The 25,214-nt window shown below is 39.4% G+C and overlaps 1 protein-coding gene across 3 annotated transcripts in view; it reads right to left on the bottom strand.

Moving 5' to 3' along the window:
* The window catches only part of CCDC171 (coiled-coil domain containing 171), a 247,266-nt gene that overhangs the window by 141,442 nt on the left and 80,610 nt on the right, over window positions 1–25,214 (bottom strand). For all 3 annotated transcript variants that reach the window (XM_074994928.1, XM_074994930.1, XM_074994929.1), the window contains 5 exons: window positions 22,752–22,952; window positions 16,169–16,336; window positions 13,949–14,137; window positions 6,800–7,304; window positions 5,637–5,753 (listed from right to left, as the gene is read on the bottom strand). In XM_074994928.1, the coding sequence (XP_074851029.1) occupies window positions 5,637–5,753; window positions 6,800–7,304; window positions 13,949–14,137; window positions 16,169–16,336; window positions 22,752–22,952 (1,180 nt within the window). The remainder of the gene's footprint in view (window positions 1–5,636; window positions 5,754–6,799; window positions 7,305–13,948; window positions 14,138–16,168; window positions 16,337–22,751; window positions 22,953–25,214) is intronic.

Below are 25,214 nucleotides of genomic sequence, written 5' to 3'. Positions count from 1 at the left end.
AAAGTGACAAAGCTTCTCATGACAGGTGGAGGGAGAACTTTGTTGTGTTTTGAGTGAAACACAACAAAAGGAAAGAATAAACCTAATAATACCAAATAGGGACTAAAATATTTGTACTAAGCTTCAGAAATTCAGACAGCAGATGATTTTGCATTTCGTGCTTGATTTTAATGAGTGCTAATGAAATGCAATTTGTATTTAAAAAAAAAGAAAAATGCACTTCATCTTTTGACTTACTTAAAAAAACAGTCTAAACTATTCAAAAGGCTACATGATTATGTAAGAACTAACATATTATTTTAAAAACATTTTATAGGGAAATGTTTAGAGAGGAAAAATTCTGAAATTTAAATGTAAAAATAAAACAATGACAAACATAAATTTGCATTCCTTTCACAAAAAAGGAGCACACCACCACAAATGTCAGTGTTGCTCTGAAAGATGTGGACTCAGTCTATTACCGTAACTTCAGCCTCTTCCAAATTAATGCAATTGCCAGTGTTGCTGTCTTTTTGACTTATGCCCACGTACAAATTTCTTAGAGAGATCCATCACGTTTCTCTTGTATGAGTGTGACTGCTTCAATAAAAAAAAGTACATATTTCTGTGATTTCCCCCTTTGCGGTATGCCTTGAAGTGTATCTGTAAGATGAAACTCAGAAGTGCATAAAGATATCAAAAGAACAGCTGCTATAAATGGGTTGAACACCTAATGTTCAAAGTTTCAAAAGTGCCTAAGTGACTTAAGAGCCTTACACATTCAGAAACATGAATCTCTTTGACTGTCAATGAGAATTAGGTGCATAGGTGTCTATATTCTCTTTTCAAAACGAGATTAGTCTCAAGTCATTTATGTGCTTTTGAAATATTACATCAGATTTTAAATTACTTACTATTTTTACCAAGACAAAGTTTCTTGAAGGGTTTCTGTCACTTAGCTAAGATCAAAAGTCTGAGTTATACATGAACAGTCAGATATCAGAATAGTCTGAAGGTGACTAAAGTAAACACAAGTGAGAGCAGTTGGGACCAGCAGATCAAACATTTTCTCGTGGCTCTTGCAGTGGCTTTTACAAGTCTATATCATTTGACTCTAATCAGTGGCTACCAGGACTCTCCTATATTTCAATATTAGCAAAGTAGTTAGGGGATTTGAATATTATAATAAAAGTAGCGATGTCAGTACTTCAGTGATGATTTGACTTGTCTTTGAAATCCTTTTTAAAGTGCTGTCCTTGATCAGACTATTGTTCACATATAGGCATGCATGCACTCCCATCCTATGCATTTCGAAACACAGTGCAAACATTGTTCCAAAAGGCTTGAACTGGCAGTGCTGAATTTGAATTACTCAATATCAGGATGATCTGGTGGACAGGGCATAGAACTGAAAGTAGGAGATCTTGGTTCTGTTCCTGGTTCTGTAGAACCCATCTGTTGTTTGATCTTGGGTATAATCACAACTCCTCAATTCTGTTTACTTTCCTGTAGTCCTGCTGCCTCGCGTCTGATACACTCTGTCAGAGAATATTTTTGACTATAGGACTGACAGAAATTAAAGAGCAATGAAGCAGGGTAAGAATATTGCGAAGAGTCTGATGTTTCCTTCCATATATTAAACAATTAATTTGTGGAGCTCCATTCCACAAAATATCAGCAAAATCAAGAGTTCACCAGGATTTTAAAAAATATTAAACATTTATCTGACTAATGATAACCTACTGAGTACACTAAGAATGTTAAAATACAGGAGTACCCAAATCATCATGCTTCAGCTCATTAGCCAAATACTAACTTCCTGGGTAAGCAAAAATCTTCCCCTGGTGACAAGTTATTCCAAAATTCTTCACTGCAGGTATTTCCATACCTTCTTCCAAAAGCAACTGTTGCTGTCCACCTGTGTTCTCTGTAAGCTGAGCATCTGAAGAAAGTCCACCCTGAAGAAATTTAATACCGCCCAGCTGATTAGCAGAGCGCCTACAGCCAACAGCTGTTGGTGCACATCTGCACATGCCTCAGTGCATGTAAAATGAATTCCATGCATGGATAGGAAAAAAAATAGAGAAAATGCTGTGGTCCACTGTCAAAGACAAGACACTGCACTACACAGACCCCTGGCCAGACTTGCTATGGCAATTCCTATGTTTCCATGTGAAACACGTCAAATACTAAAGCCACTCGTAATTAAGAACTTTCAGCTCATTTGCAAAGCACAACAGGACATAACGCTATGGGAGCAAAGATTCCAAGCTGTGGTTGGATTAGGCACAACTCAGAAGTGGGAGTGACCTTTGTCTTCCTCTAATCCTGGCAGTTCTCTGCAGCAGTCCAATGCCTGACAGCTTGAAGGCTGTCATTATAAAACCCAGTGTTGTCTAGGATGTGCAGCCATACCCATCATGACATCTTTTCTCTGACTGCAAAGAGGTGGGTTTGAACCTTTACCGTAGCTCTACTCTTTCTGAGATTATACATTCAAGAGAGATCCAGGGGGCATTTAGGGATCTGGGACAAATGGGGGAAGGGGGGAGAAAAAGGGATGGTTCTTGGTACAGGTAAGAGGGCAAGCGACTGGACTCGACTACCTCCTAAGGTCCCTTCCAGTTCTATGAGATGTGTATCCTCCAAGGTTGGGTCTAACAGGTTTAGGATCACTTTGCACTGGTGGAACTGTGCTATGTCCACAGCATGGATTAGGACTATAGCTTGTTTGGAAAAGTAGCCTTTCAACCTGCTTTGGTTAGAGCATTCACAAGAAGTTAGGTGTTCATTCAGGATTATGCTCTGTGCATTTCAGACACAAGGGCCCTTAAAGAGTTTTCAGTATGTTGGAAAAAATCCAGTTTTCCACTAGTGGGGAAATGGATGATGAAACAAAAGATTTCTCATGTATACGAAGGAACACCTAGCTCAAACCTTGAAATGTTGACTGGATACTTTCAGTGATGCTTTTGATCCACATGTGAGAGCACAAACTTGCACTATGAATCTGGATGGTGTGGATATTCCAAATATAGGTATAGGTTTTCCATATCAAGCTGTGTATGGAATAAGATTGCTCCCAGACTATTAGGCTAGATCTACAACTTCTAAAAAGTAGTTTACATACAAATGAATACATTTTCATAACACTCTTACAAGAGTGTTAAATATTATTATTCCCATGTACACCAGGTAAATGAGGCACAGGAAGGTGAAGTAACTTGCCCAAACCCACACACTGAGTTAGTGGCAGAGCTGGAATTGAACTCAGGAATTACTGGCTTTCAGCATACAAGACTAGTTTGTCTTAACAGCCCAGTTCAAAAACTTTTAAGATTTTGAACATTCTATGATGTGATTTAAAAAGCTGTCTTAAAACAATTTTTAATTAACAAATTGTTGAGTTGACAGCATTTACCACAGCAGTAAGCTACTGTTTGTGAGTCTCACACATTAGTTTCCTCACTAATATTAGGGAAAGCAGTCGCTTTTTCTTTTTAATAGCATACACATAATTTCAAAACTGTGAGAGACCCCTAATTTGAATAGGGCTGGGCTAGATTTACAGAGAAGTGAAAGAAAGTTTATGATTATTGAATGGGAAGATGGCAGCAATCACTATCCAGATAGGGTTCTTTAAAATGGCTTAGCTTTAATTTCACTATATAGGCAAATTTATCTGTATTTAAGGAATCAAATATTTATTTACCAGTCTCCTGAAGTTCGTGCAATCTGCCATGCTAGTAGTTACAGATGCTGTTTATATAGCATAATGGGTCCCTAATCCTGATTGGGACCGTAGGAGAGTTACAATAAACAACAACAAAGATAGCCTATACATTGCTAAGTAACAGAGAGGGAGTTGTGCTTGTCTATATATTATCAGAACAAAAAGCAGTCAAGTAGCACTTTAAAGACTAGAAAAATAATTTATTAGGTGAGCTATCGTGGGACAGACCCACTTCTTCAGACCATAGCCAGACCAGAACAGACTCAATATTTAATGCACAGAGAACCAAAAACAGTAATCAAGGAGGACAAATCAGAAAAAAATGGTCAAGGTGAGCAAATCAGAGAGTGGAGGGGTGGGGTGGGGAAGGTCAAGAATTAGATTAAACCAAGCATGCAGATGAGTCCCTATAGTGACTCAGAAAATTCCCATCCCAGTTCAAACCATGTGTTAATGTGCTGAATTTGAATATAAAAGACAGCTTGGCTGTTTCCCTTTGAATAGTGGTGCGAAAAATTTTTTTCTGTAACAAGCATACTCTTAAGACATTAACAGAATGGCCCATTCCATTAAAATGTCAATTAACTGGTTTGTGGATCTGGAGTGTTTTGATGTCTGTTTTGTGCCCATTAACCCTTTGTCTAAGGGAGTCAGAAGTCTGTCCAATATACAAAGCATCTGGGCATTGTTGGTACATGATGGCATATATGATGTTAGCAGAGGAGCATGAGAAAGTGCCCGTGATTCTGTGAATAATCTGGTTAGGTCCAGTGATGGTATTTCCAGAGAAGATGTGTGGACAAAGCTGGCAGCGGGCTTTATTGCAAGGAAAGGTGCCAGGACTGGTATTCCTGGGGTATAGACTGTGGCTGTTAGTGAGGATCCTCATAAGGTTGGGAGGTTGTCTGTAGGGGAGAACAGGCATGTCACCTAGGGCCTTCTGGAGTGTGGCATCCTGATTAACGATAGGTTGTAGGTCTTTAATAATTTGTTGCAGTGGTTTGAGTTGGGGGCTGTAGGTTATGACCAGTGGTGTTCTGTTCTTGGCTTTTTTGGGACGATCTTGGAGTAGCTGGCCTCTGGGTATTCATCTGGCCCCGTCGATTTGTTTTTTTTTACTTCTCCTGGTAGGTAATTCAGGTTTATGAATATTTGGTAAAGATCTTGTAGTTTTTGGTCTCTGTTAGTTGAACCAGAGCAAATGCTCACCTAATAAATTATTTTGCTAGTCTTTAAAGTGCTACTTGACTGCTTTGTGTTTTGATTGCTAAGTAACAAACAATAAATAGAAAGCGATGTAGGGAATCAAAGGAGCATGGAAGGAAAACTGCAACCTACGTTGGAAACATGTAACTAAATGATTACTGAATTGTTAAATTAGTGATACCTTCTTATGTAACTACTGCTTCTGCCAGTAAATATCTGCAAGTACTGCATGTAGTTATTATTTAAATACTGCCAAATAATAAAAAAGCAGTCATGCAGCACTTTAAAGAGTAACAAAATAATACATTATGTGATGAGCTTTTGTGGGACAGACCCATTTCTTCAGATAGCAGAATTTTCCTGATCTGAAGAAGTGGGTCTGTTGCACAAATTTATTTTGCTAGTCTTTAAAGTGCTAAACAACTGATTTTTTGTTTTGTGAAGATACAGTCTAATGTGTCTTCTATATATCACATGTGAGCAAAGGTGTGTGGTTTGAATAAATATATATGCAAAGCATCCAAAAGAAAAAAAAACACAAGTATAACAGCCAGTAAAGATTAAGATTAAGAAAATAAGATTGACCAGTTTTCTACACCCAGAAATTTTAGCCAGAAAAGGAGACACTTGAAAATATAAATTCCTGAAGCAGGAAATCAAATCACATACTGCTTTTTAAACTCTCCTCTCCACAACCACAATATATTTTTAAAATTACCTGTTTTACTAATGACTTCCTGTAATTCAGCCACAGAACTGATTATTGCAGCAAGAAGGTCAGAACTAGTAAACCAGCTGAGTGCTTGAAGACAATGGATTTGTTCTTTTTGGTGTTCTGTGAAAGAAAATGTAATAAATAGTAACACAGGATAAGCTATATATCCCATTGTATTTTCAGTTGCTTAAGACATGGACCAAAATAAAGTCTACACAAAATTCATTCCAGGACTGTACTTTTCTTTCACGAGATTTTAAGTGGAATTGATGTGCACTATACCACCTTCAGCTGTTAAATGGGGAAATTATTATTGGTTCTTTTATTCATCATTTCCTCTTACTTGAAGGAACCAAAAATTTGAGGAAATGTGCCTTTATTTACCTTCATACTATGGTAAATGAATAATGTCTTTACAATTTCTGTACTCAACAAATAAAGTTTTCTAATTCCATACTAATAAGGTTGGACCTTCCTGATCTGGCACCCTTGGGACCTGACTGGTCCTGAACCAGGGAGTTCGGCAGACCAAGATCAGTCAATGCTGGATCCTCTGTTCTAGTGCCTTAGCCCTTCTGAGGCCTTGCTGGTCTCCTGGCCACCAATTCCCTGCTTCTGGCCTGGATCCAGACACTGGCCTCCCAAGCTGCCAGACTCCTGGCTGGTCTCTGTTACCAAATACTAGGGCTCTCTGGTCCAGCAAGATTTTGTTGGGCCAGAGATTCCTAGATTAGAGAGGTTCAAATTGTGCTATTTCATTTTTAATATGAAATACACATGACACAGATTAGCATTTTGGCTTTTAAATCAGGGCCTTTTCTCTGGATCCCTCTTTGTTTGGAGACTTTACAGGGCAGTGAAACAAGTAGCACAATACTGAAATGTTTGCAGCCTCTTGTTCCAGAAAGGTAAAATAAATCTAATCACAGACATCTGATGATACCGTTCACACTGAACTACTGTTTTCAGCCATTCAATAAACACAAAATATTTGTATTTGGGAGACCCTCTTATCCAATATATGCACGCAAATATTTGTTTGAAGTTAAATCTATGTTCACTGTGATATTTGTTTTTTTACATTAATAATAAACAATAATAGTAATTTAAGCACCAATGGTGTAATCTGACATAACATTATAAAAATAGCAAATCAATTATCTTACTTGATACATTATGTTTCGCCTTGGTTTCTCCTATGCAAACTAGGATTCCTATGCCTTCTTTGAATCCATCTACCCAGGAGAAAAGAGAGCTACTGGACTGCCCCAAAATTTGAAGTCTGTGTGCAGCCAGAACTGCAATAACACCTTTTCGGAACACACGTATCATGCCTTTGAAATGTTCTTTCTTTACCCTCACTTCATTTTGACTCTTTTCCTCTACATCAGACAAAGCACAGACCAGAGTCCTGATCTCTTGTTTGAGTACTTCATAGATGTGGACCTGATCCTGGAGAAAGTCTCGTTGCGTAGACAGGGCACAGAGTCGGCTGTACAGAGGATATAAGGCACCACTCATTAATGCACAGGCTGCCAGGAGAGATGCGTGTTCCTTTTGCGTCTGTATTAATATACTTTTCAAGTGTGAATTTTCATGGACCAACTGCTCTTGTCTTTTTTCAATGACAGAGCATCTATCCTTGGCTTTTTCTGCAATTTCTTGATATCTCTGTGAAGACAAAGGGGGGTTTCGACTATAGCATAAATATCTACTGAACTCTAATTAAATCTAAAAGAAAAGACTTATTTATTCCATTTTTTCTTTTCTGTTCAGATCAAATATGACAGTGGTTTAAATAAAAGACAAGTCTCAGAGGGGTAGCTGTGTTAGTCTATATCTGCAAAAACAATGAGGATTCCTGTGGCACCTTAGAGCCTAACAGATGTGTTTGGGCATAAGCTTTTGTGGGTAAAGTCCACTTTGTCAGATGCACCTGATGATGAGGTTTTTACCCACAAATGCTTATGCCCAAATACATCTGTTAGGCTGCATTTACACTATGAGTTAAAATTGAATTTCAAGGCATTAGCTCAATATTAAAACATTAATGCTTTCATGGTCAATATTATTATCTTGATTTATTGAGCCATAATAACAATTACAAAATGTCAATATTATGGGCTGGATATGGTGTCAAATTCAAATGTAAAATTTCGAATCAAGGCTAGTGTGGAAACACCATTTCCTTAGTTCAAATTTTTTAGCCTCCAGAAGTGTCCCGTATGCATCCCACAAAGAGCACACCAAGCTGACAAAGGATGATTCTCAGTGGCATCATAATACAGCTGAGTGGCATCAGAATCAAGCAGAGTTTAACCAGAGAATGCTTGACCTTCAGCAGCAGTAAGTGGCAATGCAGAGTGAGGCTGCCACAAAGCTTGTAATGGCAGTTACAGAGCAAACAGAGGTCCTGCTCTCCCTGCTGCAGCTGCAGAGGCATGCCCAATCCAGCAGCGCAGCAGCTGACACCTGCTGGTTGGAGTCCCCTGAGGAGAGGTCACCCCATCCCCCATCATCGCAGTCCCCACATGCAGGGATGGAGTGCCAGGATAGCCTGATGCTCCAGCCCGAAGGGCCACTGCAAAGGGCTATTCAAGCACCCTTAAGAAGGCTTCTTTTCCCAGCCACTTAAACGTGCCCCCCGCCCCAAAATTAAATCATTCCTTTGAGCTTGGTGTGATTTTGTGGCATGCAGGAGTGGAGGGAAACACAAACCACGTGGCTGGGGGAGGGCTGAAGGCATCTTGATTTTCCAATAGGATAAAAAGTCCCATCCAGGAGCTGTCAGTACAGTCCAGAATTTCAGAATACGTGTGCATCATGAACCCTCCCTGATCAGTCAATGTTGATGTTGGTAAAACGACCTTTGTGATCTACCAAACCTTGGAACACAGTGGAGAAGTACCCCTTTTAGTTTATATACTTCGAGGCCAAGTGGTCTGGGGCCAGGATGGAGATGTGCATGCCGTCTATTGCCCCACCGCAGTTAGGAAACCCCTGGGCAACCCCAAAGACATACACAATGGCCTGTACATCACCTAGGGTCACAGTCTTCCTGAGGAGATGCCGACAGATTGCAGGGGCCACCTCCAATACCACAGACCCCGCTGTCGATCTGCCCACCCTGAACTGATTTGCCACTGACCGGTAACTGTTGGGCATTGCAAACTTCCACAGTGCGATTGCCACTCACTTCTGAACCATTACGCTGGCCTAATTTTTGTGTTGCTGCACTTTAGGGCAGGTGCCAGCACATCACAAATTTCCATAAAAGTGGACTTGTGCCTGCAAAAGGTCTGTACCCACTGCTGGTTGTCCCACGACTCCAAAACAATGTGGTCCCACCAGCGTGTGATGGTCTCAAGAGTCCAAAACTGCCACGCCGCTGTTGGCAATGCTTTCATGGCAGCCAGCAGCTGTGAGCTCTTGGACCACAGTTAGGAGATTTGCTCTTTCAAAACATCACTGTCATCAGCAGCAGCAGCAGCACCATCATGATAACGAAGCGTCAATGAGGTTTGTAATTGAAGGAAAAATTGCATGACGGCCAGTGTGGTTGCCAAAATCATGTGTGCTACAAGCTGGAGCATTTGGGGATCCATACTAACACTGGAATGCTGCAGCAGGAAACGGCATGATCTCCAGTTTGTTTTTCACATGGTTACTTGTGCTGTGAATTCTGGGATAGTGCTTGGAATTCTGGGATTCAAATGTGAAACACACACAAGCAACTGAGGCTAAGGCACTGTGGGATAGGGACCCACAATGCACTGCTCATGCTGTTGAACTTGCATGGGGCAATCGGGATGTGGAGACTCGACACAGAAAAAAGGCGGGTCAAATTTCAAGAAGCTTTGTAGACACTTAATTTGAAATCATGATATTGAGGTTAAGTAATCAAATTTATTAAAAATAGAATTTATCTCATAGTGTAAATGCGGCCTTAGTCTTCAAGGTGCCACAGGGCTCCTCAAGGTAAATAAAAGACTCAATAGAAATGATCATATTCAGGTATGTCCACAGAATTATTTTAACTTTTTCTATCTTTGGAGGCCAGTCATGCAATAAATATGGAAGCACATCAGTGTTAGAGCATTGGCTTATCATGTTACTGCAACAAGAATATGGCCTCCAATTTTGAATTCTCATCATTGTTACAGAAAATAGCACAGTATCCTCAATCAACTTATCTACAAGCAACATCAGTGCAATTTTTTTAGAAATAATTAAGTGGAAGACAAACTAAATAAGAAGAAACACTTTTATTTCAGTATTTCTAGCTATGTAGAAATTCATTAAGTGGATTAATTTCATAATTTAATGAACAGGATTTATAGCATCTCTATTCTACTTTAAAATGAAGTTTGTTCATCTACAGAGTCTTTTGGGACCATTGCAGTATTTACAGGCCTTATTTTGTAAGAACCAAATACTCTCTGATAGCATGTCAGGAAGGCACTAAAAAGGTAATTTGGATTTGGAAACCAATTTATGGTTGCTAGCCCACAGAGCTGACAGGCCAGCATTTAAGGAAACCCAGTTAAGGTCCAGTCCCTATAGGTCCATCAAATACCAGCAGTGGCATCCTGTACAGTTTAATGCTTATCTAAAAAGTTCTCCAGATGAGAAAATGAACATAACCTAAAATATATGTTGCTGAAGTACATAAATTATACTTTAACCATAAACAGAGGTTTAAAAGATGAAGCTACATCTGTTTTCTGTTTATAATCATTTTAATTGTTTTTGTTTTACTTTACATTGTTTCTAATATCTTCTGAGAAGCTTAAAAGTACACTTTTTGAAATTATTAGCAGTGTTAGCCCCTTTAAGAGTGGAGGGCTGACTTCCTGGAGTGTATGAGCTTTCAAGGATGCCTTACTGGGTTAAAGAACTCTGTGAACTTCAAGAATCATTAACAAAAATTAGACACTCCCCAGGAGAGTAGAACTCTATTTTATCCTATTTCTTGCTGGGTCCTTATCCTTTATGTTGGCAGGAAGAGAGACTGCAAACTAGAGACTTAATGACACTTGGACTTCAAAGGTTTCACTGTATTTCAACTATTTTATTTTTATATCTTGCAATACTGACTGTTGATAACAATTGCACTACACCAAAGTCCTCACCTAATTCACCTGCTTTTTCTGTAAAATTAATCACTGTTTTTTAAATAAAACATTCCAAATCAACAAGGAGATATGTTCTCTTTCTAGAGAACATTCTTCCTTTCCTATTCTGCAAACCTTATTATAGTTCTAACAGAACTGAATTTAATATCCCTCTCATCTGTTAGTAGCTTTAGGTTTTTGTTTCTATCCTGATGTCACTGCATATTTCAATTCAGCTAACATCACAATGCATGTTAGTTTTAATGGAGCCCACTGACATGATGAAATCTGGCTTTGCTTTTTTTAAAAAAAATTACCCACAGTAATGGATATTTGAACATCACAGGATATTTCCCGCAAATCTGCAAAGATTCTGAAGAAATGACACATCTAAGATAAGGAAGTGCAATCCACATATTCATCAGGTTTCTCAAAACAGACATTTCTAAATACACATTTTCATTTCAGATCAAAAGGAATTTATTGGCAGACCCCACTCAAGGTCAGAGGCGACCCTATGAATATGAAAATGGAGGACTCTATTTTTCCCACAAAATCACTAGCAGTTACATTCATTTTAATCTCAGCTGCCAGTAAGGAACCCCAAGCATCTTCCAATACATTTACAATCATCCTTGTTTGCCAGTACTCTTTAAAAAGACATTGTTGAGAGTTTCTCTTCCACAGAAGGACACTGAACCTGCTTTCTGATTAGGTCATCTACTTAACTGAGGGCAAGAACTGTAGAATATTATCTATCAGTACTCAGAGACTTCGCTTGGGATCAGGGGCTCTGAATGCTACAGGCTGATGACAGAAGCACTGCCAGATGTCATTACCATACTGGCACAAAGCTCCCAAATTGCATCATCATATTTTAACAGTAAAAAGCTAATTATTGGAGTCTCACATTATACTTTGCAAGACTTACTGGACCAATGCAATACTAAGCATCCAAAAGTCTCCAAGTAGCATAACTCATGTTCCTATACAGCCACAGCTGTCAATTAGTCTGATGGCTTTATCAACAAATTTCCAAAGTACCCCTCTGCAGAGATAGTTCTCAATGTTGTATACTAACACTGAAGAATGCTTGCAAAATTAAACAAAGCTCGTAAGTCCCTTAGCTAAACTTTTAAACAGTATTCACAGTGAATGTCTGGAAATAAACACAGTGAATATCAAATGAATTTAATAATAATCTCCTATATCAAAGAGGTCTTGTGAGGTTTAATCCATTAATGTTTGCAATGTACTTTGAGATCCTTGGGAGAAAGATATTATACAAGTGATAAATATTGTATCTTTCTTCTGGTGTCACCACTATTCAAATTTTGTGCCTTTATTACTTACTAGTATTTTATTTGTCTACCTGAAAAAGTAAAGCAAAAACATTTTTTCTCCGTACAAAAGAAATGTTGAGTCTAGCATTTGTCACAGATATAGACAGTAGAATACATACAAAATTTTATTTAAAAAGGCTTGCTCACCGCATACGTCGGGCCAAAATCAAGTCCAGCACTTTCCCAAAAAATGCCAGTAAAATCAATGGTGCAAAAACAGGATTCAGGGCAACACCCATTGTTAATATCCAAGGATATGGTCATGGAGAACCACAGGAGAGTGTAGACTATGACCTGGTTCTTTGCTGTGACTACATGGAGTGGAGTAAATGAAAAGAACAGGCTCCTTGGGTTCAGGAACAAGAATTCTCACTCTCCTTTTACCTCTTGTCCTGCTTATCCTGAATTTGGCCTCCCACCACACTTCACAAACTTCTGAAAGCTGATCTCTTCCTCAGAAGTTCAGTCAATCAGTCAATCTCCTTTCAACCTTACTATATCAGCAGAACAACATGGGAAGAGGCAGAAAGGGACTGGACTGACACTGAGATACAGGGACCTCTAGCTCAATGTAACTGACCAGAGTCCCATCCAACTTGGTAATGACAGGGGGAAAATCTATCACATTTCTGTTCCAATATAGAAGGAAACAAATAAAAGAGCAAAGAAACATCTCAATGAAAAGTGGACCATCCTGGTGAGACATACTAGCGAGTAAGCATGTGCTTTACCTATCCTGAGAGAACTTCAGTTTTCAGAGCTGAAAGTATTCAATTTTCATAAAAACACTATTTCAAGCTCAATGCTCATAACTCAAGTCACAGTTATTTGTTTTGTTTTGATGTAGTCCCTGAAACAATGATGGCCAGGGCTTTTTTTTTTTTGTGCCAGTATGTGCCAGTACAGAGAACCAGCACCTCTTCAGCCCCAGCCAGGTGGTGGGGAGACTCCACCAGCCCCATAGATGTGAGCTAGGTAGAGTGCACAGCCCCACCAGCAGCTCCAGCCCCAGGGACTTGGCCGGGCCTAGGGAACCTGGGGGCCCCGCTGCCAGCTCCAGCCCTGGGGACATAACCAGGGCCAGGGGAACCCAGAAGCTCTTAGGCTGGGAGCCAGTTGTGGTGCAGAGCCCCACCAGCAGCTTTAGTCCCAGGGACCTGGCCAGGGCTGGGGGATCCCTGGCAGCCCTGGCACTGGGAGCCAGTCAGGACAGGGAGCCCTGCCAGCAGCTCCAGCTCTGGGGACCTGGTTAGGGGAGCGGAGGTCCCCACAGCCCCGCAGCAGGGAGCTGACTGGGGCTCAGAGCCCTGCCGGCAGCCCAAGGTGCAGAAACCCCAGTGGGAAGATAGGGGGCGGGTAGCTGGCTATGTAAAGGCTCCTCTTTTCTTACTAAAAAAGCACAAGGATGACTACTATACTGTTTAACATTGTTATTGCTACTATTAATTCATTTCTAAGTTCAGAATTTATATACCTAATTTAATTCCACAGTGAATTCAAATCATTTTTACTTCTATGAAGTTTCAGAAGGGATGGGCTGTGGTGGTCATAATGGAAAAAACCAGCTGTGGCTGTATGCAATTTAACCGTATAGCTTTAAACTCTTTAACAAAATAACAAGAAGGGGAAATACAACTGCAGGATCTAATTAAGTAATGCATTTCAGGAATGTTTTAACCATAAGTCCCTCATTTCCTAAAGTAAGTGAAAATTAATAGTAAAAGAATAGTTAAAATAAAAATTCTTATTCAAACTCGTAAGAAATTTTAAACTAATTTGGAAGATGAAATACTGAAATAATAAACAAAGTATTTACAAAAAAAATGCAGTTTAGAGCTTTTTGGAACAAGTACCGTACCTGTGCCTTTGCATGAACTTCCCTAAGGAGTCCAGAGTACTGCTGCTCCAACTCCTTTTTCTGTTTCTGCCAACAGCTTTCCTGTGCTTTCATCTGTTCAGCCACTTTGTTAAAAGTGTCTTCCTGTGTCTGCTGAAGTTCCTTCATAGTATCAGACTTGTTCTTGCAAATATATTCTAGATGAGATATCTGTATCATAGGAATATTAAAAGACTTCTTATCAAAATATGCCCCTTTGAGTTTGTTTTAAATCCTACTTTAAGCAGAGTTACTTTTGGTAGAAGATCTTGATTGCATTTTCTTCAGACAGCACAAAAGTAAAAAGCTAAGCATGTCATAGACCTCCTGCTTCAAAATTTGTCTTTAAAACCTATTTCTGAAAAAATAAATAAATCTGACACATTCTGATCTCATTGATATTGTTGTCTCTATTCCCTACAGAAGCTGAACAGATTCCCAGTGTTAGAATTCTTCTGGATAGGAATCTTCTTTGCTTTGAAATGAGAAGAGAACAACTACAGTGCTACATAACTAACAATGCCAGCATCATAAACATGCAGCAAGCTAAGTGACAATGATAATCAGAGGTTGCATGTTTTATGTAATGTTTTATTTGAAAACAAAATAGGAAGAAGGGTTCTTTCAAAAACAGGGCTTGTTTTCGAAGAAATCCAGTTTACACGGCTGTTTTTGCTTCCAGAAAAGGCTCTTCCAGAAGCGAGATCATGTGAGAATATGCAAATGAGGCACAAGATATGTAAATATTTGCCTCTTTCGTATTTTTATCTCACTCATTTGCATTCCGTTTCTGGAAACAGAATGCAGTGTAGCTGCAGCCATAGTCAATATTCTTTTCTATTCATTGTACAGAAATGCAGCTGGAAAATCTCTGGTAAGAGAAGGACAGTTATAATGCAGCAGAAAATACTGTCTGGCAGTGTTCCCTATAATTTTTTCCATCCATATGTGGAATAAATTTTGTTACATGCATCAAAGCATGTGTGGATGTGCACCACCAGTAGAATACATACTGCCAGCTATGGGTAACTGGGGGCACTCTGCTAATCAGCAGGCAGCATTTGAATCTCTCCTGAGTGGCTGCCCAAGCATACAGCTTAAAGGGAATACTGCTGTCTAGTCAGTTTCTAAGCAGATATGCCTGAAATATCACTGAAAACTCCTGCTGGCCTGTCTCAGATACTGTACTTAAAATCTATCTCTTTCCTTTGCAGGGACAAAGGAGGTGTTTCCTCCAAGTCTAATCTTCACGATCCACGTCTGTGTCTAACCAAACGCTGTTAATGGTTTCCATTGACTGCTGGGATAGTTACTAATAGTGGCAGACTCTTAATGATTAACTGTGAGTAATCCTGTTCTTGAACTTGATCCAAGAGAGTGTTCATAACTCCAACAGATGAAAAACTCATGAAACTGTTTTTCCCTTTCCGTCCCCCAAGAGCAAATGTCAGCACAGCCAAGATCTGGAATCTTTCTTCTAGACCACAGAAACGGTGCTGAGCCAATCAAAAGAGATGGAATATGAACAGAAATCCTTAGGAGCAGCATTAGTCCATGAAGCTAGTTTAATTTATCGTAACAAAGCAGATTTCTCAAAAATGTGTTTCTTTTAAACAGAGTTGGCCTTATGAAATCACCCATAAAATTTATAGTGTCCCCCAAAACAAATTTTTATAGTTTTAAAATTCCTAATAGTTATTCCACATGAATGATATTTCAGACTTACAATGCCACTCCACATAATTACTTAAAAAAAAAAAAAAGGATTTTTTTTTCAAATAATACCTCTGATTCACAAGCAAATAGATTCTAAGCTGATAGCCCTGTATTTTGTTTCTCTTTTATGCTAAGATAAAGAGTTAGTTTATTAGTATAAATGACTAAGTTCTTTGAATTGCTTCATCAGTAAGATTAATTTATTTTCTTTTAATTAGGTCCCTGTGGCTAATACTGGCTAGTAGTATTAGCATGTCCTGCACAGAAAGTGGAGCTTAGAGACTTCATACAGATTTCAGTCACATTTACATGCCCACAGCAATGGCATCAAACTGAGTTGCAGACAAGCCATAATTAATGGTATTGAATTATTAACATCCAAATTCTTTTTGAAATAAGATGAATGTCAGTCCCTTTTAATGATACTGTGATGTGGACAAATGTCACTGAATTTAATAGAGGTATCTGGTGCCTGAGGACAGTTACCTTCTCATTAGCCCTGCTGAGGTCTAGTATCAGGGCATCAACATTCTCCTGCAAGACTACACAAAGCTCAGGCCAGGAGAATTTATCCAGGATGCCTTCTGGTTGTTTTATAAGCACACAGCCCGCTACCAAATGCTGATATAAAGTATGGAGGAAGGTTAGCTTCTCCTGTGAGACAAGAAAAAAAAAAAAAGTGTTGGATATAAATGTTAGATTAACTCTGGATTCTAATATTACACTCTGTAGAGATTCATCATGCATACAACTCTTGTATGTTCTGTACGGACCTGAAACACATTATTATTTATATTATGAAATTCAATTTCAGCTTCAACAGAACTATTCTTAGTTTGTGTCTAAATACATTAACAAAATCAAAAGAGAAGACGACTGTTTAACTGTATGCAATGTATGAATTAAATTGTCCTACAATCCTCATGAGAACAAATACCGTGACCTACAATAAATATTTGTTTTTATTTAACTAAACACATGAAATTATTATATTATTTTACTAGCAAAGAATGTTTAAAATCTCAAAGGTGCACTTATTCTGTTGGATTGAAGTTCTGTACAAAATTATACATGCTTCCAGTATATAGCATAACATATAGAGTACATACCCTAATAAAAGATTAATTAGCATGGCAGCACAATATTTGAATATATAAACATTGAATTATTTTTAAAATATAAGCATGATTTGAAAATAATTTCATTTTATGTTATTCTTTACATGGCTTCTATGTGAAAACATGGCTGTACACAACAGGGTTTTACGATTACCAGTTAAACTCTACAAGCCCAATCCTGATCTCATTTACATTAGATTTTACACTATGCAGGAATGCGCAAAGCTGGAAATGGACCCCCTCGGGGGGTGTGAAATTTTGTAAAGAGGGCACAGCAGGATCGACGGCTGGGTCTCAGACTCATCCATGTCACTGAGCAGAGTGTATAACTCAGTGGTTTGAGCACTGGCTTGCTAAACCTAGGATTGTGAGCTCAATCCTTAAGGGGGCGATTTAGGGACTTGGGGCAAATAAATTTAAAAAAAAAAAAGGGATGGTGCTTAGTCCTGCCAAAAGGGTAGGGGACTGAATTCAATGACCTCCCAAGGTCCCTTCCAGCTCTATGAGATGTTTATCTCCATATATATAAAAAAAGGTTGAAATATGTTAGTATTTTCACATCTGTGTATTCACACGTATATACCAATTAATAAAGTTTTTACATTCTACATATGTATTTTCTTCCATGTTTCAAAAGTTGTTGGTTTTTTTTCATAGGAACATAACTGAAATTTCCATCAGTTTGGATTACATTGGATAGGTTGGGCAGGGAGGCTGCTAATCGCAGAGATGAAAAGTGGGGCCCGACATAAAAAGTTTGTTCACCCCTGCACTGTACCATACTGAATTAAATTCAGTAGCGTCAGTACTCATTTACACCAGGATGAGTTCAGAATTTGTTTGTTCATCTATTTAAGCCATCTATGAAGCCAAGCAATTTAAAAATAAGACAAATTAAAGATGTTTCCAAAAATCACAGGGCTCTAAACCAAAGTCCATTTAGCCAATGGAACAATGCCCACTAAAAGCAATGAACAATGGAGCGGCACTGCATCAAGAAATCATGAGATTTCATAAAGGTATTAAGAATGATTAAAGGTCTAGAGAACACAGGCTATGAAGGAAGACAGAAAGAACTGGACTTGTTTAGTTCAGAAAAGAGAAGACTTAGAAGGGACACGATAGTGGTGTTAAAGTACCTAAAAGAGAGTTACAAGGAGGAGGGAGAAAAATTGTTTTCCTTGGCCTCTGAGGATAGGACAAGAAGCAATGGGCTTCAACTGCACCAAGGGAGGCTTAGGTTGGACATTAGGAAAAACTTTGTAACAGTCAGAGTGATTAAACACTAGTATAAACTACCTAGGAAGGTTGTGGAATCTCCACCACTGGAGATATTTAACAAAACAAAAAAGCAGTCATGTAGCACTTTGAAGACTAACAAAATAATTTATGAGGTGATGAGCTTTTGAGGGAGACTCACTTCTTCAGATCTACAGCCCTACCAGAACAGACTGCAGGGCTGTAGATTTGAAGAAATAAGACTGTCCCACGAAAGCTCATCACCTAATAAATTATTTTGTTAGTCTTTAAAGTGCTACATGACTGCTTTTTTGTTATGATAGATTACAGACTAACACGGCTATCTCGCTGGTACTACTGGAGCAATTTAAGAGCAGGTTAGATAAACATCTATCAGGAATGGTCCAGACCAGGGTTTCCCAACCTATGCGTTGTGACTCAACCATTTGAAAAGGGTCGCCTACTACGTTGCGCGGCTCCACAGGTGGCGCTTAAGAAGCCATTCACACTGAAGTGGTACGCAACTTCTGAATTGGCTTAATAGCCATCAGGCAGTTAAACCAATCAATTAAATTGAGAACAATTTCAGTGCTGCAGGACACAGAACTGCATATTTGAGGAGCAGCCCCCAGCTCAGGTGAGGTGGGGACCTGGGTCCATGGCTGGGAAGCTTGAAGTTGGGAGGGAAGGCTCAGAGCTGATCAGCTCCCTGTCCCAGTTGGCTTTCAGCCTCTGTGGAAGGTGGGCCCCCCCAGCAGGGTTCCATGGCTGGTGTTTGCCAGGCAGGGCTCTGCCCCAGCTGGCTTCCATCCATGGGGGTCAGGGCCCCCTCCTGGCCCCAGCTGGGGTTCCCACGCCTGGTGCTGCTGGCTGGCCAAGGCTCCGTGCTCCAGCCAGTTTCCAGTCACGGGGACTGGGGGTCCCCTCACCTCACTCAGCTAGGGTTCCCATAGCTGGCAATGCTGGACCAGGGCTCCATGTCATGGACATGGGGGCGGTCCCCCCTGCACCTGGCCAGGGTTCCTGTGGCATGCACTGCCTGCTGGGGCTCTGCGTCCTAGCCAGCTTCCACCCACAGGGGTCAGTGGGTCCCTCTGCCTTCCCTAGTCCCCTCCAGCCTCTGAGTGACTCCTAGCCCCTGAATGTGACTCCCCTAGCCCCCTGCAGCCCCTGAACATGACTCTCCTAGACCCCTCAAGCCCCCTAGGAGTCAGCTCCTAAGCATGACTCCCCTAGCCCCTGAGTGTGGGGTTTAAGCCGGGGAGTGGAGCAGTTTGTGGATGGCTGTCTTTCTACCTCCACAACTTTGGATTAACTATCACAAAAGTGTTATTATTTTGTTAATATTCCCCTTTTCTGTGAAATAACTATTATGAATATATAAACATAGGGGACATAATTTTATATTCTTGCCTCAGGCTCAAAATTAGCTAGTTACGGCACTCACCTGGCCCCCCCATTTTTGAATTGCCTTGGGTCACCAAGTCTTCCTGAATTGTGAAAATGGGTCCCCATCTAGAAAAGGTTGGGAACCGCTGGTCTAGACAGTGCTTGGTCCTGCTGTAAGGGCAGGGGACTGAACTCGATGATCTCCCTTCCAGTTCTAGTATTCTATGATTCATCCCCTCCTCCCTCTGCCCCACCCTCAGTGTAATTGCCATTATTCTGGCGTCCTCTCCAACTACATTTGGGTACATTTTGTTGTTTGTAATTCATATATTTTTTAAGCAATAAAACATTTTCTAAAATGTTACAACCTAACCTTCTAATTCCCCGGGAATAGTTTAACCATGTCACCATTGTTTCCTTTTTGCCGGGCTGTGATAAACCAAGCATGATAATTATTCCTTTGGTGAGAAAAATAAACCCCAAGACCAAGAATCAATTCACACATGTTGAACTCAACCACAATGATGTAGCCATGCTGACTTTACAGTACAGTCAGGATTCTAGTTTCCTTTCTTTTAATCACTATCTGATGTGTAGAACAATTCCAACTGCTTCTGGGATTTAAACTGAACAACTGTAAGAAGGGTGGAAAGAATGTTTTTTTTTTATTCAGTTTGGCATTTGTGTTCCTATTTTTTAGAGTAATAAGCTCAATATGCAGAACAACTGTGATGAAGAATATGATTGATATAGCTAACGCAGAACTATTTATGTGGAGAAAATTAAAAGGAAACAATTATTAGGATCAGCAAACAACCATATGAGGCAATTGGGTTTCTAAGGATAACTTCGTGAAGCAATTACCCCACAGAGTATACCACAAGCAGCTAACACACAATGAAATAACAGTTACTAACCTGTTCTATAATTGTTGTTCTTCAAAATACACTGTACTTGTCCATTCCACTTCAGATGTGTATGTGCTCCATGAACCACAATCAGAGATTTCCCCCAACCTATTGGGGGAGCATATTAGCACTTGGCATTTTCATACTGCTGCATGATGGTGAAAAAAAAAAGAGGGCAAGGCTGCCCCTGAACCTTCCTCAATTCCTTCTGACTACATAGAAACTCCCAGAGAGAGGGAAAGGAGGGTGGATGGCAGAATGGATGCATACAATGCATTTTACAGAAAAACAGTTATAAAAATTAATAACCATTTTTCTTCAACTGATTATACATGTCCAGTCCACACCATGTGACTCCAAAGCAGGTCAAACTGGGGGTGAGTTTCAGAATGAGGACTGAAGAACTCCTAATACAAGCATGGCATCATTTCCAGAATGCTGAACTACTCTATAATGAGTAGTAATGATGTATATAGATGACAAAGCTGTAGCTCTATAAATACCTGCTATAAGGTCTTGAGCCAAAAGAACCGTGGAGGATACTTGAAGCTTGTAGATCATTCTTCCACCCTGCTTCAAGGGATGCATTGGCAATCTCATAGTAGATGCCAATATAGTGTGAAAACTAGGACAAACTCTGCTGAGTTTAGTATGCAAGACCTTTCATTTTGTTTTCAGCTGAGACAGACAGGTGAGATGATGATCTAAAAAGACCTAATCGTGTCCAAGTAAAAAGCCTGGATGCTCCCTGGTTAACACCCTGAGAGGTAAACTGTTCAGGTAATGATCTGGTACTGTGTCCTGACAAGCAACTCAGACTGCTTGGGGATTTTCAGACTGCCAAAAGAGCCTGTCTTGAAAGAAAACTGAGGCTGTGGTGGTCTCCTTCTTTGGTTTTCCCATCCCCCTATTTCTGGAGTGATCATGCTGTTTGGGCAGGACAAGCAGGTATCTCTGGAGAGACTGGGGATGGATTTGTTTTAAGATAAGGCATGTATAGCTGTAACTTCCACTGTATAATCTTCTGCAGTAGGTTTTCTTTCAGCTGTACCTTGCTATATAATTCCTCATTGGTGACCTATTCTCTGGATCTTTCTATAACAAATCCTCCCAAATGCCAGTATTCTAGTGTTCAAATCTTTCGTTATCACCCATGGCTCACATCCATACAACATGCCGCTGAATATACACGTTTTCAAGATGCTTGGCTGCGTTCCTCAGCTAATTGCTTTGCTTTTCCAGATCTTATCCATCACCTTCCAACTTGCTCTTGCTGTTGCCATTCTAGTTGCTATTTCCTTCTTACAGTTTAGATCGTACGTTATGCTGCTCTCCAGATATGTGAGCTTCTCTACATTCTCTAGTTCAATACCATCTAAAATCATTTAGTCATACTGGTATCAGATTTCATTCATATTGTTGTTTCATGGTCAGAGCATCGTCACTCATCTGACCAACCCTCCTCCTTTATCCAGGCTTGGGACTGGCATGGAACCCTCAGAGGCTTCATAGCAAGACAACTTAGGTACATAAAATGAAGGTCACTCATCAGCACAGCGCCAAAACTTATAGCCCAGAGACCAAGAAATATCCTGGGTTTGGTTCCTTTATATAATAGGAATCAGACACCCAAAGCTGTAACACAAAGTAACGAAGAAAATATATACTAACAAGTACTATGAACTATTTACAAGAGGGAGACAAAAATCTTTAAAGAATGGAAGAAAACTCGGACTGCATTCCAATGCACTCCAACTACCAATCATGGATGATATGAAGGAATTAAGAAGGAAAGTAAGCAGTCCCCATTTATATAGTGCTAAAGATATAAGCACTTCCCTAGTGGACACTGAAAATAGAAAAATCTCAGGCCCTGATGCACTGGGCACACACATACTTAAAATGCATTGGAGAGGCACAATCACTCCAAAGAAGCACAGGAAACACTGATTTGGTAGAGGGAGAGCAAAAATGACCATAATTCTACATTTGCTATTTGTGGGGTAAGGATTAGTTTTGAGAGAGGTTGTTATTTGAATTAGTAATTAACGCCATGAGATTCTAACTATAAAATATACATGTTTATTTTCAACTAAATTACAAATACCGAAAAATAGTACCACAGGCATGAGTCTTTAAATAAATTCATTTGCCTGAAACAATGCTTGCTAAGAGACAGGCATTTTAAAATGTAAATGACCAGAAGAGTGAAATTATTAAGTCATTTCATGAAATGTAATGAAAGAGAATTAAGACACTTGAAAATGTTGACAATACTAAACATGTATTTCAAAATACATAACAAAGTCATATTTTGCAGATAAACCTGATAAGATTTAAAGCAACCATCCAATGTATGTAAAGCCAAGATTAAATAAAGCCTCTTTTTGACAGTCATCTTGTCTCTGATAATACCTCAGTATCCTTCTGGTAAGCTCTGGTAAGCTTCCGGATTTCATTTTCCGATTCTGTGGCACGTACTTTCTCTTTCTCCCAGCAGTGTAGTACATTCTGTAGTTCCATTTTTAAAGTGCTTATTAAAGCCTCTCTATCTGCACACTTAGTGCGTAGATGGTTTAACTCTTCACTGGCATCAGCCAGGCTATCCCGAACTTCCTACAGAATAAACACACAAACAGAAAGGTTGGTAACAGTTTTATCCCATACCACATTGCTTCAGCCAACATTCAGCACCTTTGGAAGCAAAGGTCTATATGAGGATATATTTTCAAATCAACCAAAAATAAGCTATCTGCTTACTTCTAATTCACAGTGCCAAATTTTAATGTCAGTGTGTTTTTCTCTGTGAATAAGGAAATAGAGTGAAGCAAAAGGACAAGTCTTACAGGACTATTGCCTTTGCTCCATTTTTATTCGTTCCGCAAAACCAAAGTCTCTATGACTTAAGCACCTTCCTTTTGTGGCTGGGTTTGTCTCTTTGCAGAAGGTCCCTTCAACTGAAAATCTGAACACAATGTAAAAATACCATCTCCTGCAGACATATGAAACTGGGTAGTCCTGGTGAAATGATATAATTATTTTGTACTGTAGATCACTGATTTCAATGCAGCTCAGTCTGGTAGCAACCATGGGCTGTTATCGTTTTTTATGTTTAGTGTGAAATGGTTTTGGTGGTTTCAGTCCAATGTACATTGGATAATTGCCCACATCACAGATATCACCTCAGAAATGGAACCAACATTAAATCTGAGCAGATTTTTACACCAGGAAGTATAACTTGCTTGGCAATAACAGACACTCATGTCTTTTCTGTGAATATAGGACTTCTACTTCTAGGGCTAGTAATCTGACAGCTTTCTTGAGGACCAAAACAAGATAACACTGAAAACTGAAAGCAGCTAAAGGTTGAACCTCTGTTGTCCAGCACCCTCAGAATCCAACCGGTGCCAAATGACAGAATTTGCAAGACCATGGGTGGTCAATATTGTCTGGAACATTACCAATACTTCCACTGCTTACTGGGCTCTTAGAAGACAATTAGGGGGTAAATTACAGCTAAATAACAACACAGAACTCTGAGAGCCAGGACTGGTGGCTGTAGAGAAACTTCATGGGATGATGGAAAACTTGGCCACACCCATGATAAGTGGTCATCTGGCTAATGAAAATCATGTCGGATTATGGATGTTGCTGGACAAGAGAGTTCCAGATTCAAGAGGATCAAACTGTAGTTCACATGCGTATCTGTAGACTTATTTTAATATACTAATATCTTGTTTGTCTATTTGTAAAGTACAGTATCAATTGTTTATTCGGGTACTCATCACAGTTGCATTTTCATGTAATATCTTAATAAAAAGCACTCAAATCCAAGAATAGGTAATCCTTCTTTAAGCAAGCTCTAACATGAAGAAATACTAGACCAGATTCTGTATTAGCTTTACATTAAACTGAGTTTCTACAGATTTACACCAGTGTATCTCTGTGCAGAAACTGATTTACTAAATCAAAAGTTTGCCTAATAGAGAAAAAGTAGTTGGTAGAATAACTGTCTTATGTAGAGCAGGCATTTTCATTATAAAAATCTGCAGTATTTAGAATGCTTTACAAACAAGTCTTGTGGTCAAAGCATTTGGGAGGCAGAACAGCACTCTACTGTCCAGTCTGCCACCAACTTACTTCGTAACCCAGGGAAAGTCATTTGGTCCTCTCAGCTGCTAAGCCTTACTCTCAACTTCTAATGACTTCAGGGGGAAAAGCCACTACTTAACATCTCATAGAATCTTATTGATCACTCGTATCCTACTGTACACAAAACAGGAAAACAGTACGTTACTTCATAAGGGGGTTCTGAATCTAAATTAATTAATGTCAGACAAGTTCAATTCATGCCATGGAAGGCTACTGGCTTACTATCAACAAATGTTACAAAGTCTGTCAATAACAAATTGTAACAATGAAACAGTGTATCTCCACTAAAAGAATTTGAGAAACCTTTGGAGTGGCCACACTTAGTATTAGCAGTAATACAAAACACCACCAGCTGGAAGATAAGAGTTTAACAGTGACCTCAGGACTTCCTTAGTCCCTGGGCCACTGATATACCCAGACATGACACATTATAAAAGTGATATGTCAGCTCCACAAGACTATAGTCTTAGTCTACTGAAAAAGACTATAAAATCAGAACTCCAACAACCATTGAGAAGTGCTTGGCTTAGAGATCAGTGATTTTTACTGGCACTAATTTAGGCCTATCGCTCTCTCCAAATGTCAGGGATTACCTAATATTTCATGGAATTATACACAAAATTTGCCATAATGGTCATAATATTTTCACAGATACCTTTCTTTATTGTAAATTTTGCACATTTCATACTGTGACTTTAACCTTTATAGTTCTTTAACTGACACCTT

This window comes from Carettochelys insculpta, chromosome 5 (genome assembly GCF_033958435.1).
Source record: "Carettochelys insculpta isolate YL-2023 chromosome 5, ASM3395843v1, whole genome shotgun sequence".
NCBI classification, from domain to species: Eukaryota; Metazoa; Chordata; order Testudines; family Carettochelyidae; genus Carettochelys; species Carettochelys insculpta.
Note: the sequence above shows the minus strand (reverse complement) of the source record. Positions and strands in the feature narration are given on the sequence as shown.